This window comes from Mauremys mutica, chromosome 4 (genome assembly GCF_020497125.1).
Source record: "Mauremys mutica isolate MM-2020 ecotype Southern chromosome 4, ASM2049712v1, whole genome shotgun sequence".
Classification (NCBI taxonomy): domain Eukaryota; kingdom Metazoa; phylum Chordata; order Testudines; family Geoemydidae; genus Mauremys; species Mauremys mutica.
Genome location: NC_059075.1, coordinates 161,006,643 through 161,023,095, shown reverse-complemented (window position 1 = coordinate 161,023,095; position 16,453 = coordinate 161,006,643). Strand labels below are relative to the sequence as shown.

At 45.1% G+C, this 16,453-nt stretch overlaps 1 protein-coding gene across 1 annotated transcript; it reads left to right on the top strand.

The window, feature by feature from the left end:
* Window positions 1-368: 368 nt before the first annotated feature.
* LOC123369221 (up-regulator of cell proliferation-like) lies at window positions 369-13,610 on the top strand. The gene is made up of 3 exons (XM_045014576.1): window positions 369-642; window positions 6,474-6,590; window positions 8,271-13,610. The coding sequence occupies exons 1-3, from the start codon at window positions 369-371 to the stop codon at window positions 12,575-12,577; spliced, it is 4,698 nt and encodes a 1,565-aa protein (XP_044870511.1). The 3' UTR covers window positions 12,578-13,610.
* Window positions 13,611-16,453: the final 2,843 nt, after the last annotated feature.

Genomic DNA, 16,453 nt, shown 5'->3' with positions numbered 1-16,453 from the left:
TCCCTCTCCCCCAGCCAATGGGAGCTATGGGGGGTGGCTCCTGCAGCAAACATTGCCCTCACACCAGCAGCCTGGCTGCATGAATCTCTCCTCAGTGGGCCGCAGTGGGGAGGTTCTCGGGCCGCAGATGGCCCGTGGGCCGGGACTTTGAGACTCTTGCCTTTGGGACTGTGAACTGAACTGCCCAGGCCCGAAGCAGAGATGTAAATTTCATGGGGATGTTTGTAAGCCAAAGATGCTAGAGTTTTAGTTTCGTTTCCTGAACTTGTTCTCTCTTTGCAAAGAGTTTTTTCCCCACCCCCCAGCCAAGTCTCTGGCTCCGGGGGCCAGTTTGTGTCTCCTTCTTGTGCTGCCCCAGGGCTTGTGGCATGGCGAAGGCTGTGACCGATCTTCTGGAGACCCTGGAAGAGCTGGGGAAAGATGACCTCAAGCGATTCAAGTGGAAGCTGAAGGAAATCAAGGTGGAAAACCAGTATAACAACATCCCCTGGGGCAAGCTGGAGACAGCACGTCCTGTGGATGTCGCCAAGGAATTGCTCAACTACTACGGGGAGCACTACAGGGTGGAGGTGACCATTCAAGTGCTGAGATCCATCCACCGGAGAGACCTGGCAGACAGACTCACCAAGGCAACACAAGCTGGTAAGAGAATGACCAAGTTCCTTCCCCATACGCAGGCTCCTGTTGCTGGATCTAAGCATCATTGTTGCAAAAAATATCACAGATCTAGCCTTTATAATTGCTTAAAAATATGAACTGTGTGTGGCAATGTCTGCCCGAGTCTCCAGACGACCTGGAACAAGAGCATTGAGATTCATCTCAAAGCTGTTAGTGAATCCTGATGTCTGAATCCTAATGACAGAATACCAACATTGTTAACTCTTTAGGTGCTGATAATTTAAGGAGAAACATCCAGCAAATCCCACAATCCTTCATTACCTTTTACCACTGTAGAAGCCCCCAGTGTCCCTTTCCCAGCTGCTGAAATCTGCAACAGCGTCTGCAGTGCAGCTCTGTGATCTCAAGACACTTATAGGGCAGGGTGAGATGCACTGAACTGAATATCAAATAAAATAGCACAGGAATTACGGTACTGATTGTGTTATTCATTTATGCATTTAAGTCTATTAAACGCCTCTGTTTTTAAGAAGCCATTGGATCGCTAGTTTGCTACACCAAAGAACCACAGAACTTGAGGGACCTTGCTGCAGAATTTAGGCCACAGAATATATAGGACCCTGGTTTACAGTTGGACACCCAGCTGCACCTTCTCTTCAGTTTTACAAGCTATTGTCAGCTGCTTCTTAACTACTGCACTAGCAGCTGAGAGCCAGCTGGACCAAGTAATCCGCCATATGTGCAGTCTCCTCCACACCCCCAATGAAATTGTTGCATGCAGATTAGCTGTAAAGTAAGGGTGTTGATTGGCTGAGTTACCTCTGACATCACACCTGCCTAAAACTTCTGGCATGGCGTAGATACATGCCTTGCTTTTGTGCAGGTGTAATTTGTAAAGTCAAAATGGCTTAAAAATTGGACAGTACCAATCTCTGAAACCCAGTGGTGATTGGTAATATTCTGAACAGAAAGTGCTCTGGCTTCAGAGTGACGCACAGACAGACAGTCCTGGAATCTTATCGTACAGCTAATCCTACCTTCCACGGTAACTTGCAAAGAAATAAAATTGGGCATGTGTCCTTGTTTTTATGCTTTACAAGCCTTGTTTTGAACACAAGTCTTGTCATCTCTGGAGGACTGTGTGTGAGAAGAAAACTAGTAGGATTATGACACCACTGTCATGCTATAGCAAATCACAGTCCATCCTAAACAGCACGTGTTTAATAAACACAGCAACTACAAACTATAGGTAAAGAAACATGCTTCTGTACAGACTGAGTTTCAACTTTTTCTCGCTTGTTTACCAGGGGCTCCACACTGTCGGGGACTCCATTCAGCACAAGAGACCTCTAGTAGCTGAATAATGTACTGCAAGTAAACATTTCTTTACAGATACCAACATGCAACCTGGTTAACTGAGGGGGACAGGATTGTTATTCAGATGTTTTAAAACTTTGTTTTTTGTTTGCGCATTTTTAACTGAAATGCCTACACTGAGATTTGCAAGAGTCACTAGTGATTTTGGGGACCCAATTTGAGGCTTATTAACGAGACTTGAAACTGCTGAGCATCACCCCTTTGAAAAACAAGCCTCTTGAAGGTATCTCACGTTGGGCATCTAAAAATTGGAGGCATCCAAAATCACTAATCAATTCCGAAAATCTTAGTTTATGTGTCGGCTATTTCCTCCAAGCTGATGGACTTGGTCTTTTAGCCCAGACAGGTATTGACTAAAAGATGTAGCCAATTGTTTGACTTCACCTGTGATTGGTTCTTAAAAGTGTTCAAGAGATCAAATAACCAAATTTAGCCAAATTTATTGTCTAAAGATAAAGCGGTAAAATTCCCCAAAGAAGACATTCATGCCCTCCTTCTGGGAAGCAATTCCTATCTCACAGCACTTTCACCTTACATAGAAGGTGTGCTTCAGAGACACGCATTTCACCTAGCTGTGTTTATAGTATGATTTCACAAGTTACAAAACTCTTTACACGGCACTAAAATCCAACCCACCCGTTCGTAATGGTTCCTTAACTTGTTGATTTGTTCTTTACTTTTCTTATCTCCGTTTTGGATACTACATTCCAAAGCAGTTGCTCATGGAGGTACATCCTATTCTGTGATAGGACACAACCTTCATATAGCTTGGCTTTGACAGGCTTCCTATTTTCTAATGCCAAAGCTGACTTCAGCTTTGCAAAGAATTTCAGGATACTTGACAGGGGTGAAAATAATTTTGGGGAAAGCATAGTACATTCAGTTAACATAACTTTCCAGTATATACGTACTGTATATTATATTAATATCATCTGCATAATATCCATTAATGTGATATATACTACGCCTAACACATGTATTGGCTAACACAGTAGAGGCTTGTGCTTTTAGATTGAATTTCGATCCCCACTGATGACCCATCTGTGGGAATCATTACACAAAAATGCAGTGCTGGGGCCAAAAGGGCTAATGTAATTGTTGGTTGTATAAACTGGAGAGAAGTGAGTGAGCGTGGGGAGGTGAATTTACCTCTGTACACGTTATTGATGAGACCTATACTGGAAAACTACATACTGTTCTGGTGTGTGCCTTTAAGGAGTAATGTTTGAAAAATTGGAGAGGTACGGAGAAGAGCCACAAAAATGATTCAAGGGCTAGAAAATGTGTCTTTCAGTGAGAGACTTATGGAGCACAATCTGTTTACCTTATCAAATAGAAGATCAAATGGTCTTGATGACAGTGGGGACGAAATATCAGGTACTAAAAGGCTCTTTAACCTAGAGACGAAAAGCAGAACTAGAATTAATGGATTGAAGTTAAAACGAGATTTCTGATTGGAATATATAAGGCGCCATTCTTGTTGGGGTGGGGGGTGATTAACCATTGGAACTAATTCCCCTAAGTAGTGGTGGATTCTCCATCCTTTGATGTTGTCCAATCCTGCCTGGATGTCTCTTTCTAAAAAATGCTTTCGTCAAACACAAGTTACTGGGCTTAGTGCAGGGGTAACTGGGTGAAATTCTCTAGCCTGTTATACAGGAGATCAAACTAGATCCTCGGACAGTCCCTTCTGGCCCCAAACTCTGCGAATCTATGAAAAAAATCCTCTCCCCTAAAAAGGCACAGCCAGTTTGCTGGATTCTTGGCAAGCCACTTATATAGATGTTTTGGGCAGGCCAGCACCCAGCATCATTAAAATATGTTTGGGGGCTGGAATGAGGGGCAGGAAATAAGACTGAAAATCATTGACTCATAGAAATGTTGGGCTGGAAGGGACCTTGAGAGGTCATCTAGTCCAGCCCCCTGCACTGAGGGAGGACCAAGTAAACCTAGACCTCCCTGACAGGTGTTTGTCCAACCTGCTCTTAAAAACCTCCAGTGATGGGGATTCCACAACCTCCTTTGGAAGCCTGGTCCAGAGCTTAACTGTCCTTAGAGTTAGAAAGTTTTCCCTAATATCTAACCTAGATCTACCATGCTGCAGATTAAGGCTGTTATGTCTTGTCCTACCTTCAGTGGACATGGAGAGCAATTGATCACGGTCCTCTTTCTAATAGCACTTAACATATCTGAATACTATTATGAGGTCTCCCCTTGGTCTTCTTTTCTCAAGAGTAAACATGCCCAGTATTTTTAATCTTTCCTCATAGGTCAGGTTGCTCTCCACTTTCTCCAATTTATCCACATCTTTCCTTAAGCGTGGTACCCAGAATTGGACACAGTGCTAAGTAGAGCAGGACAGTTACTTCCCATGTTAGACATACAACACACCTGTTAATGCACCTGTGGTGCTTTGGGGCTTTACCCAGGTCAGTATTGGATTCTGTCACTGCTGCCTTGTAACCCCGGGTGCCTCCTGCTGTGCAGCTTTAGCTCTGAGCCCTGATGCCAGCCATATGCCCATGGCACAAAAGTCTCACCCTGAGCTACTGCCAGCCCAGTTACTCCTTGCAGGTTGACCCCCAATGCCCCCTCATCCTGAATCTCCCCAAACCGTTTTCCCTGTCATGTTCCTCTCACTGGACACTCATAGAGTTAACACCACCTTTGCTGCCTCCAGAGCAAGGGCACACCACAACGTGTTAGCTCAGTGGGGGTGATACACTCCACCTTAATGCACTACGCTGAGACAATCTGATGTAAAACTAAGGCTAAGTTGATTAACAAAGAACATAGATTGATGTGATTTCAAGCCAGAGTAAAAGAGGCATGAAAGGGTTACACAGCAAAACACGCTTTCTAATGTCAAAACTGAATTGTAGCAAGATATAGCTTTGCCTAATGCTATTTCTTACTCACGTCAATTTGTCAGCTTTCTTCAGGCCTGTTTTAGCAGGAGGACCCATTTTTCACGAATACAAAGCATGGTTTCTTCCTTCTCTCAGGTGATGGATACCTCAAAGTTGTTCAGCAGTTCCTAATATCCCCAAATGTTATCTTTGTCTTAAAAGTTAGGAAGCCCTCCTGGGGGCTCAGCTTTCTGGGTTCACCAGAGAGCTGACACCAGGTAAATTTTCTCCTGTGATTTACAATGCAAATGATCTTCCTGAAATCTCCAATGCAAATGAATAGCCCATGGACCCTTTCTCTGGTCACACCTAGTCTGATCTGCAATTGAGCAAAAGAGATGTTTGCCCGTCTTCTGCTTTGCCTTATTTGTCCGTTTATAGACTCCAAATTGTAATATAAGAGAATGTCCATCATTTCACATACAACATTGTTGCATAGAGTTCACATTGATATTAATACCAGCATGTTATTAGTTTTCAAATGATATTCTATAAGACACTTTTTAAATGAATAGCATGACAACAGCGTGTGAGGTGTATTGAGCTGCTCAGGCCAGCTAAGATTTACGGTTACATACCAGGAGCACCTTGCCGTCTGGCATTGGGGTGCTCTTAGGGTCACAACACCCCAGCATGATATTAGTCTTTTTTTGCAACTGCATCGTATTTGTTGACTCATATTCAATTTGTGATCCGCTCTAACTCCCAGATCCTTTTCTGCTGTACTACCGCCTAGCCAGTTATTCCCCGTTTTGTAGCTGTGTATTTGAATTTTCCTTCCTAAGTGAAGTACTTTGCACTTGTCTTTATTGAATTTCACCTTGTTGATTTCAGACCAGTTCTCAAATTTGTCAAGGTTGTTTTGAATTCTAATCCTGTCCTCCAAAGTGCTTGCAACCCTTCCCAGCTTGATGTCATTTGCAAATGTTATAAGCATGCATCATGCATCCTTCAGCAACATTGAAAGGCACAGTAAAAAAATCTGGGGGCGGGTGAAGGAGATTTTCCCCCTTCATTCCCTGCACCTCATTAGCTGCATCTATGACAATACTACGTTTCTGACCTGGGTTTACTTCACTCCAGCAGCTGGGACTAGGGTGGAAATATTTCTGCCGTTCTTGCTTCTGGACACACATGGTGGGACTGGTTGGCAGCCCACCAATGCAGCTCCAGAGACAGGCAAATGGGATGCACCATATGGGTAGGTGGAGGAAAAGGGAGTCCTGACAGGAAGGGGGAGCAGGCAGGATCCTACCATGGATGAATGGGGTCAAGAGAAACAGGAAACCCCACATAAAAATGGGGGGTTCAAAAAGTGGCGGAGGCCAAGTGGAAGCATGTGTGCTGTGATTGGTGGAAATGCATCACATAGAGGGATGGGGAAGTTCAGGAAGGGGAGAGAGAGAAGGAGAATAGGCCATTTGCTCAACAAAAAGGAGCAGGGATCCAGAGCATTTTGTGTGTGTGTGTTTGTGTGTGTGTGTATTAAATAAACAGGTGGGAGCCTCCACATCAAAGAGAGTTGTTGGCTAGGTACCAATAACACCTTTTCTCTATATTTCTTGCTAGATGTTATAAATCTGGAGCTGGAATCAGTGACGCCGCAAAGCCCAGAGCCAGAGGAGACGGATGGGTCCAATCTGGAGCAAGAATCCAATATGCAGCAGATGCCAGCCTCTTTCAAAAGTACTGTCTCTTATAACCCTTCCTTCTGTACTTGCAGTTGACACACTGTAGTAACGAACATCTCACTGAGATTTATCAATTTGAATTACAACACAAGGGGGACAATAAGCTGTCTGATGGAATATGCCTTCTGAAGCTTAGTGGTGTGGATAGACGTGGGAGATATTAATCTTGTGCTAGAGACATCACCAGACTAAAACTTGCCTATGGGCTTGAAGGCAGCATTGCCTCATATTGAACTGCAGGAGAATCTAGTCATTGGGCGAGACTAGGTCTGGTAACTCCATAAAAGGAGAAAGAGAGAGACCGCAGAGCCATGAGAAAGAGGCTTGGGCCCACATTGTCAAAATGGATGCCCAAATTAGATACTTAGAGATGGAGTTTCTGAACGGACGAGCCCCCACAAAGCTGGAAATCAACGGGAGTGCTCAGAACACTGTGGAAAATCAAGTTCCAGGTATCTCAGGGTGCCAGCTAGACCTAGGTGTGTCAAGTAGAAGGACACCAAAAACTAGTGGGCAAGTTTGAAAATGTTGGCGTTAGTCTCTAGCGATGAAGACGATGCTACGCTGATCTTTGCACTCGAGCTGAGAGAATAATTGATTGTTTTGGTTCGGCCCTTAAATGAACCCTCCCACCCCCAAATCATTTAATTTTGGGTTGGAAACAAAACACCAAAAGCTCTGCTCTGTGCAGCTATTATATAAGCCAGTTCATAGCCAAGGCACAGAGAGAGCAAACAGGAATAATAAAGATAGAAAGAGTGAAAAACAATTAAATTTGTTGACATTGAGGAATGCTAAATGAAAACCAAGCAGTTATTTAAAAGACCAGGGAATGGAAATTTTCAAAGATACAAATGGGAGCTAGGCGTGCCCAGCTGCAATTTATACTTTTGCAATAATCTAGGCTGAAAAGTGACTCTCAAAAAATTGTCAGATGGCTGCATGTTTAATGTGGGTGAATTCTTTTGAAATCAAGCGTGTGCACACTTCCAAGAAAAAGGATGATTTCTCTGACTTCTCTCCTGGTGGGCTCAGAAAATTTTTGGCCAGAAGGGATCATTTTGATCCTCTAGTCCGGCCTCTGGCAGAACCCAGGCCAGAGAATTTGACCTAGTGATTCTTGCATCCGGCTCGTAGCTTATGGTTGAGTTACAGCAGGTCTGACCTGGGGAAGCTGGGTTCTTACTTTCTCCATCATTAGTTTTAAAGATTCTGCACGCCAAATTCTGTCCCCAGTGTCCCTCTCACTGACTCTGCCATCACCCATCCTGCCCTTGGTGACCCCTTCATGGTTCTCTCTGCCTTCCCACCCTGCCCTTTGTAGTTGATTGGCACCTATAAGCCGTACTAATGTTGCATAAGAAGGAATCTAACCCCGCTCCCCAACTCATAGCTATGCTGGCTCTGCTGGGCAAGAAAGAAAGGATTTACTTTTTGTTCCTAAAGTCAGAAGATCTGTTGAAAAGCAGGCTGGTTATGCAAAGTCACCTCTCAGAGTGGAGCAGTGCTTTAAGCTGCATGGAGGTTGAGAAGGGTCAATTCCAGATGTTCTGTTTCCAGCCTGTAGAGTTAACTGCTGTTCATTTTGTTCCCCTCGCTGCCCCAACCTCCAAAGGATCCATTCCATTTAAAACCATTTCTTCACCACTGCAATATCATCTTTGTCTTTCCACAGGGCGGAGAAGAACATTTCAGGGCATCCTCTTCAAGCTGAAACTGAAGAAGTACAGAAGCAGGAAGCTCACATTACGCGACCTCCAGAAAATCAGCCCAGAAAGTCTAAAGGACTGGTCTGCTCAGACCTTGGGGGATTTACCGTGGCATTTCCTGAGGAAGGTGATGGCTCTGAATGGGATGACCAGAAACACAAGCCTTGGGCATGGGGAGCTTGACGATGAAGCAGTCAGTGAGGATGAGGAGGAACTGGAGATTGAGGATGATTTTTTTTCTCTTAATGACACTTGCACTAGTGATTCCCTGCACCCCCTCGATGTTCTCTGTGCCGTGCTGCTTTGCTCGGACAGTTTCCTGCAGCAGGAGATCTTGTCCAGAATGTCCATGTGCCAGTTTGCCCTCCCTCTGCTGCTGCCTGCCCTCGACACCCCAAAGGGCACCCTACTGCTGTGGGCCATGAGGGACATTGTGAGGAAGTGGAGGCCGCACTCCCTGGCAGAGAGCAGAGGGTTCAGAGAGGAGAGCCTGGTGCTCACAGCAATGCCAACCATTTCCTTTGTGCGGCTGGGGAGCTGCAGCTTCTCCAAGTCCCAACTCCTCAATGAAGTTCTCAGCCCCTCCCAGCAGTACCATGATTTCTTCATCCATAGGGACATGGAGTCTGGGAACGTCCCTCGGGAAATCGCAGATGGGCTGGTCGAGATTTCCTGGTATTTTCCTAATGGGAGCAAGAATTCAGATATTTTCTCAGAACCCATCGCGGTTACAAATCTGCATGGAGACATTGAATCGCACCAGCTGCAGTTCAGCTTTTTAATGAAGGTATCAACTCTTATGATCATCTTTGTTGAAAGACTCAGTGAAAGAGAATATGCTCTTTTATTGTCTCTGAAGGAAGCAGGCACAAAACTGTATTTTATGCTCAGTTCTGAGGCTGAGAAATCAAAGGACATGTTGGACTTCCTTAAAAAGCTAGTTCTGGATCTGAAATTGAGTAAATCACACCTATTGTTCAAACAGAGCACAACTAACCAGGCACAGCTTGTGAAAAAGCTGCGATCCACCATTGGAAGAATAACAAAGTTTCCTCATAGGCACGTGACTATGGAAGACATGGCTGAGACTGCGCGGGAGCTAGGAATCCAGGTAGATGAGGACTGCGAAGAATGTCAGAGCGCCAGCAAGTGCGTTAAAGAAATCACTGCAGAAATAAAAGATGTGGCAAAGTACAAGAGGGAAATGCTGAGACTGCAAGGGGACCTAGGGAAGACTGTGGCTAAAGTGGAAAAAGAGCTATGTCGAATGCGAAAACCAAGGACAGCCCACTTAGAGAAATATGAATCTGAGTTGAAAGAAAAATTGGTGGCATTACACAAAGAAAAGAATCAGTGGGACCTTACTGATGGTTTGGTTCAATTTATCAGTGGGATAGCATGTCTCTCCCAAGTGGAAAGATGTTATTTCCTGAAATGGATGAAGCTTAGCCTGAATGACATTACAAGGGGGAATCTTGCTAGCTTACAAGCAGAGTATAAAGAGAAATGTAAAACTTCAGAGAGTGACCCACAAGAGCTAGCAGAACTCGGTAAACTAATCTCTGCCAGATCCTTAGGGTCTGAGCATTTCATGCGTGAGTTGGCGCAATTCTATGAGGCTGAACATTCAAGGGTAAAACAAAGCAAAATAACAGAAAGCCAAAGACAATTCATCCATCTCCCAGGCATAGCAGCTGACCTGATGCTGGAAGGGTTTCCCATGGAGCTGATCGATGGAGATGCCTCCAACATCCCACTGCAGTGGGTGACAGATGTTCTGACTGAGCTCCATACCAAGCTAGGGGGAAGGTCCAGAATGCTGGTTCTAACAGTGCTGGGAGGACAGAGCACTGGGAAATCCACCCTCCTCAACACCATGTTCGGTCTGCAGTTTGCAGTGAGCAGCGGCCGATGTACACGAGGAGCCTTCATGTCACTCATTAAAGTGGCAGAGAACTTTCAGCAGGAGCTGGGCTGTGACTTCATCCTGGTGATAGACACAGAAGGACTGAAAGCTCCTGAACTGGCCATGTTGGAGGATAGTTATGAACATGACAATGAGCTGGCCACACTGGTGGTTGGACTGAGTGACATAACTATCGTTAACATGGCCATGGAGAACGCCACCGAAATGAAGTATGTTCTGCAAATTGTGGTCCATGCCTTTCTCAGAATGGAGGAAATCGGACACAAACCCAACTGCCAGTTTGTGCATCAGAACGTCAGTGATGTGTCTGCGCATGAACAAAACATGAGGGACAGGAAACACCTCCTGGAGCAGCTGGATGAAATGACCAAAGCTGCAGCAAAGATGGAGACGCAAATCAAGGAAATGGCAATTTTGGATATTATGGATTATGATCCAGAGAAACACAACTGGTACATCCCTGGGCTGTGGCATGGAGTCCCTCCCATTGCTCCAGTCAACATAGGATACAGTGAGAGGGTGCGTGAGTTAAAGAATTACCTGTTTGAATTTACAAAATCTTGCTCTGCCAACAGATCCCTTAAGGACATTCCCCAGTTTATTGAAAGGCTGAGAAGCCTGTGGAACATTATAAAACATGAAGATTTTGGCTTTAGCTTCAAAAGCAGCCTTGTAGATGAAGTCTATAACCAGCTGTCTATGAATTATGCAGAGTGGGAATGGGGTTTCCGCAAGGAGATGCATCTGTGGGTATCTGAAAAAGAAACTTTCATCCTCAACCAGTCAGCAGCAGACCTAAATTTCTCTGTCTTTAAAAACATAGCACTGGAAAAAGTGCAGTATGGTGAGCAAAAGATCATAGACTGCTTACAACAATATTTTGCAAGGAAGGCCTCAGACCTGCACCTAGTGGAAAAGTACAAAGAAGATTTTATAAGGTGCACTAAAACACTCAAGAATGACCTTAAAACCCACGTGTTCAGAAAATGCGAAGAAGCCATTCTTACTCAAATAGGCAGGCTGAAGTCACACAACATCCAGATGAACTACATGAAAATAATTGAAGGGGAAATTGATCCATTATTGGCAAACTGCAGGAGGAGCACACAGCAACTAGATGACAAGAAACTGGAGTCCAAATTTGAAACAATATGTCACAAAACATCACTCTGTCCTCTGCAGAACTGCCAAGTTGATGGAGATATGGAGGCCCAGTTGAGAAAGGACCTGATGAATCGAAGGAGTGCCATCACAGAGATGCTACAAGGAGCAGGAAGCCTGAAGGATTATAGAATGAACTTGTTCAAGATGAAATCTAAGTATTTGGAAAAATGGCTGATACAAAGAGCAGGGTTGCACAAAGATAGTTACCTTCAGAAAGCAAAAGATATTGCTAAATCACTGATGGATCAGTGCCAGGATTACATTCAAGAAAAGGTCATTTCCAAAACAGACTATGACAAAACCTACTGCAGGGAATTGCTGCGTAGGATCAATGAGCGGCTCCAAGAGGCGGATGTTCGAAAATGTTATACTAATGCATTCTTTGAAGTTGACCTGAAGCTTCACATTCTGGGGGAAGCAGCTCATCAGTTTCAGAAGATGCATGAAGTATTTATCCAGGAACACAATCCCCAGAAACATCTGGAGAAGTTTAAACCTCAGTACCTCTCCCGATTTAAAGATCTTTATTTAGGGAAGGATTCCTGCCAAAAGAGGGCCAGGGATTTCTGTGAACATTGTCTGAAACCTGCCCTGGTGGACTACGTTAAGAAAAGAATTGCAACAGAAATAGTGGATGACTTCCTCAGCAGTGGGCAGGCCATTAAATATGGCTGCAAGATCTTTTTCCAGTTTACCGTGGAGAAGAAGCTCCTGGAAGATGGGAACTTCAACAACTATCTGAATTACATTAACAGCTATGAAGAGTTTGTCCAAAGCTGGATCCACAGACACTTGTTAGATTACTATAACAAGACTGAGGGCTTGGAAGTCCTGGAAAGAGAGATTCTATCCACAATAGTAAAGAAAGTGAGAGGAGTTCTGGAACATGCCAAGGACATAAAGCCTAACTCAGTCTCTGCTTTCTTAGATGACTTTTGCAAAGCACTGGAGCAGGATCTGGTCATTTCCAAGGACAGCTTAGTGGGGATACTGTTCAAAAACACAGCAATGGCCCACCAATTTTCTGCAGACATTCAGACCTTCCTGCCTGACCTGGAACAGCAAATCTTATCTGAATTTAAGGAGCTGGAGCTGGAGTCAAAACTCTCCAACTTGCCATTGAAGCCTCAGGATGAGATGTTCAAGCAAGTTTCTGGATTTGCAGAAGCTTCCATTCCCTGAGGGTCCCAGAGAAGCAAGAGAGATGTGATAAATTCCTTGTAGTAGGACTTTGGTATAAATGGGAGTCCGACATGGCAATATTGCCACAGAAAAGAAACTGGGCAGCAAAGAGCAGAGGCCACTATGACAATGAAGCTATGGGTCAGTCTAAACAACTGTCTTAAAGGATCTACTGGTGGCTTGGCTAGGGTTAGACAGACTGAGCAGGATCTAGGGAGGGAGATAGAGTGACCTGCTTGACATTAACTCTGTTGATGCCTGCTCAATCAAATAAATGGCTAAAAAGAATGTCATACCCAGCCTGTCAGTTTGCTGTGTTCCCAAAATATCCTTTCAAATCATAGAATATTGGGGTTGGAAGGGATCTCAGGAGGTCATCTAGTCTAACCTTCTGCTCAAAGCAGGATCCATCCCCAGACAGTTTTTTATCCCAGTTCCCTAAATGGCCCCCTCAAGGATTGAACTCACAACTCTGGGTTTAGCAGGTTAGTGCTCAAACCACTGAGCTATCCCTCCTCCTTAGCATTGTGTGATGAATATAGGACAGAGGGAGAGCATGGGCGTGCGTGGGTCGGTAGCTCCAGACAAAAGAGCCCACAGTGAGCAGGCCCTCGTGTAGCAAAGCAGCTGAGAACCATCCTGAAGCCTGGGAGGGACAGAGCAGCCGACGGGGACGTCCCAGGATGGGAGCCAGGAGGAGTGCTGTGCCAGGGAGAAATCACCTGAGAAGGACAAACCAGAGTTGGACCCAAGATCACTGCTGCCCACAGCTGTGTGGGGCTGTGAGTACTGGGGTTTGCAGCCTTGCACTGGGAATAAGGCAAGAGGCTGTAGCTAGTTAAGTTGGGAGGTTGTCGCTCTGTGTGGGTTTGCAGAGAGTAGCAGAAGAGGGCACAGGAGGAGTTTGTTTACTGGTGTTGAAGATGGCTAGGAGCACTCAAGATTTGCTGCCGGACTTGAACGCTGCCCAAAATTCCTGAACTCTGAGTGTAGGCGCATTGCTTGGTGTCTATCCTGGTAATTTTTGGGGCTTGGGGGTCCTCGCATGGGATCTAACCTATTTTACTGCTTCCCCCATCTTTCCCCTCCTGATATCTCCATTCATTTCTCTGTAAAAATATATTTCCTTGTCCTATATTCATTGTACTCTTCAGGTGTGTGTGCATGTTTACTCCAAGGGGTTTGGAACAGGTACCTTGTGGTAGAAGGGAGTTTCCCTGCTGCATTCCTGTGCCTGCCTTTTCTAGGCTGGAGCCACAGGTCGGACTCCATGTTGGCCATGAGAGTGCTACAGCTACACGACTGAACAGTAAATCATCAGAAAGCAAATCTGACCAACTCTGGCAAGAGGAACATAGCATTAAAAGAGATTCCCCCCACGGGACACAAGAGGGAGCCCTTGCTCCATCCAGCCACCTTCTCAGACCTAACAGTGAGAGCTCAGAACTGCTGTAAAGTGAGTGCAACTCCTGAGATTTAACTAGACTTGCAGCCAGAGGTAGATAATGTTTTTGTGGGGCCCTGGGCCAAAGCAAGGGGGCCCCCTCCCCACCTCTTCTGCTTGCAGTCCCCCCTTCACTTCCCCTCTCGGTGTTCCTGCCAGGGAAATGGGGGTCTGGGCACAGGGACTTGATCCGCCCCATCCTGATTGGCTGGAAGATGACCAAACACGAGGAGCTGGCCAGTCCACCCCACAGAGCGCTCTGGTTGCATAACGAGCTGGCAGAAAATCAAACTGCATGCACTGCTGCTGCTGTAGGAACTCTCAACAGCATGTTGAGATCCTGAGAGCTGGGTCGAGGGGCAGACCCAGTGAGCAGCCTGTCCCATGCGAGCCTGCAACACGTGCAATAAGCGGCCAGAGCCCACAGGAAAGAAGGCGTCTGCCCAGGGACTGAGGGATGGATGCTGGAAGGGCACTGAAGTTATGGGTGGATGAAGCTGATGGCGGTGTTGGAGTGGTTTCTGGATGAATTCCTGCCTGCCCCAGGCTGTAGGAGAGATCCCCACTTCACATCCAGGGATGAGAGTTTGAAACTACCTACCAGAAAGGGGATCCCCCGTCCCAGGAAACATCACAAAGAGGATTGAACACCCAGGACAGTGTCTGAGGAGAATCCCCAACTGGCAGCCAGCTCCCCTTCATTGAATTTAACATACTATTGCAGTTCAGGGAAACCGCACCTGTATTCCCCCTCTCCTGGGCAGAGACCCCCATCTCTCTTCTTCCTGACCTGGGTTTTCCAGGCTGCACAATTCCCTGCCTACACTGTGATATCCGCAGCAAGCCAGCATCTGGGCTTTGCTTTGTCTCTAAATGCTGTGCTCAGTGTGTATTGCCAGCAGTTATGGGTTACCACGCCACTCTTTCTAAGCAAGCACATTTATTCTTAAGGTTAAAGCATTACACAGAAAACATTAAAAAAAGAAAAGAACCTACACGCATGCTAATCAGCTTACCAGAGACCACCCCAATCACTTCGGCTGATGAACAGTCCTTCAGATTCCACTAAGAAATTGTTATGTGTTTACTAACTTATAACTTCTTCAGCTCAGAACCAGCTCCAGCACAAATTGGTCAGTCTTTCCCGTATTTGGCTTGGGCCTTTGATCTTCAGATTCTAGGAACAGGTGATCAGCAGACAATGGTCCCCATCTCAAGGCATACAAGGCTGGATTTTTGTATAAGTGGAGATGGGAATTTGCATTCACCTCCCCCTAGGTATTCCACCTAACTGTCTGACCCAAAAGTCCATTCCTGTCTGGCACATTGATAATATACTCCTTTGACGTTCATAACACTTCGTAGGGTCCAGATCCCAACTTCCCCTTAGAGAGATCATATATAATCCTGGCCTACAATACTACATAACCTTTGCATTTAATACAATGGACTCCACAAATATTTAATCTTAAGTCAATAAGGACTTTCCCAAGGATACAGCAGGAAATTGCCATATCTGTCACACGTACCAAAGCATTTCCTCCGGGTACTGGCAGGAAACCATGACACCTTTGGTCCTTACATATCAGCCTCATTTACCAACAATTTTACGTTTTCTTTTAGACCACCGATAAAACTATTAAATAGGATTGTGTGAATAACAGATTCTGTGGGGTCCCAGGGGAAACACCTTCATTTGATGGTGATTCCCCACTTACAATTCCTTTTTGATCTCCATTAGTTAGCTATTTTAAAAATCTATTTATTATGTGCTGTGTTGACTTTGCATATGCTATTTTTGAAAATCAGAATATCCTGTGTGGGGGGGACAAAGTCAAGTGTCTTACAGGTGTCTAAATATATTTTGTCAACACAGTTACCTTTATCCACGAAACTTGTAATCTCACACAAAAATGAAATCAAATTTGTTTGATGAGATCTATTTTCCATAAAGCAGTGTTGATTGGCACTAATTATTCTGCCAGTTTTTAATTCTGTCCTGGTCACATCCCAGAGCTGCCTTTGTCCAGAATTGAGAGGCACCCTGATACTATAATAAGGATGGAAGGAAGTGATGATTACTCTCTATGAAAGTGGCTCAGAAATGTGATCTATGTGGGTTTGCATTTTTTTTTAAACGGTATCTCTTGCTCAGCTTCATCACATGCAGTGGGGTTTGATCTTTACTCTCTCTTGGTTGCACCTGGGGCTTTCTGTTGCTGTCAATGTTCTTTACTACTACTCCTCTGGGCGCTGGGTGGCCAATCCAGAGGATGGAGTAAGATACAACTTCTGATATCTTGCTGGTATATGATAGTTCCCATTCCCTTGCCCCCCCGACACACTTTCTTCTGTATGATTAGCACCTTTTGTAGGGATCCATAATTTCTCTGCTCCACCCCAAGAGATACTCTTGTCCAATCAGGGGTTCC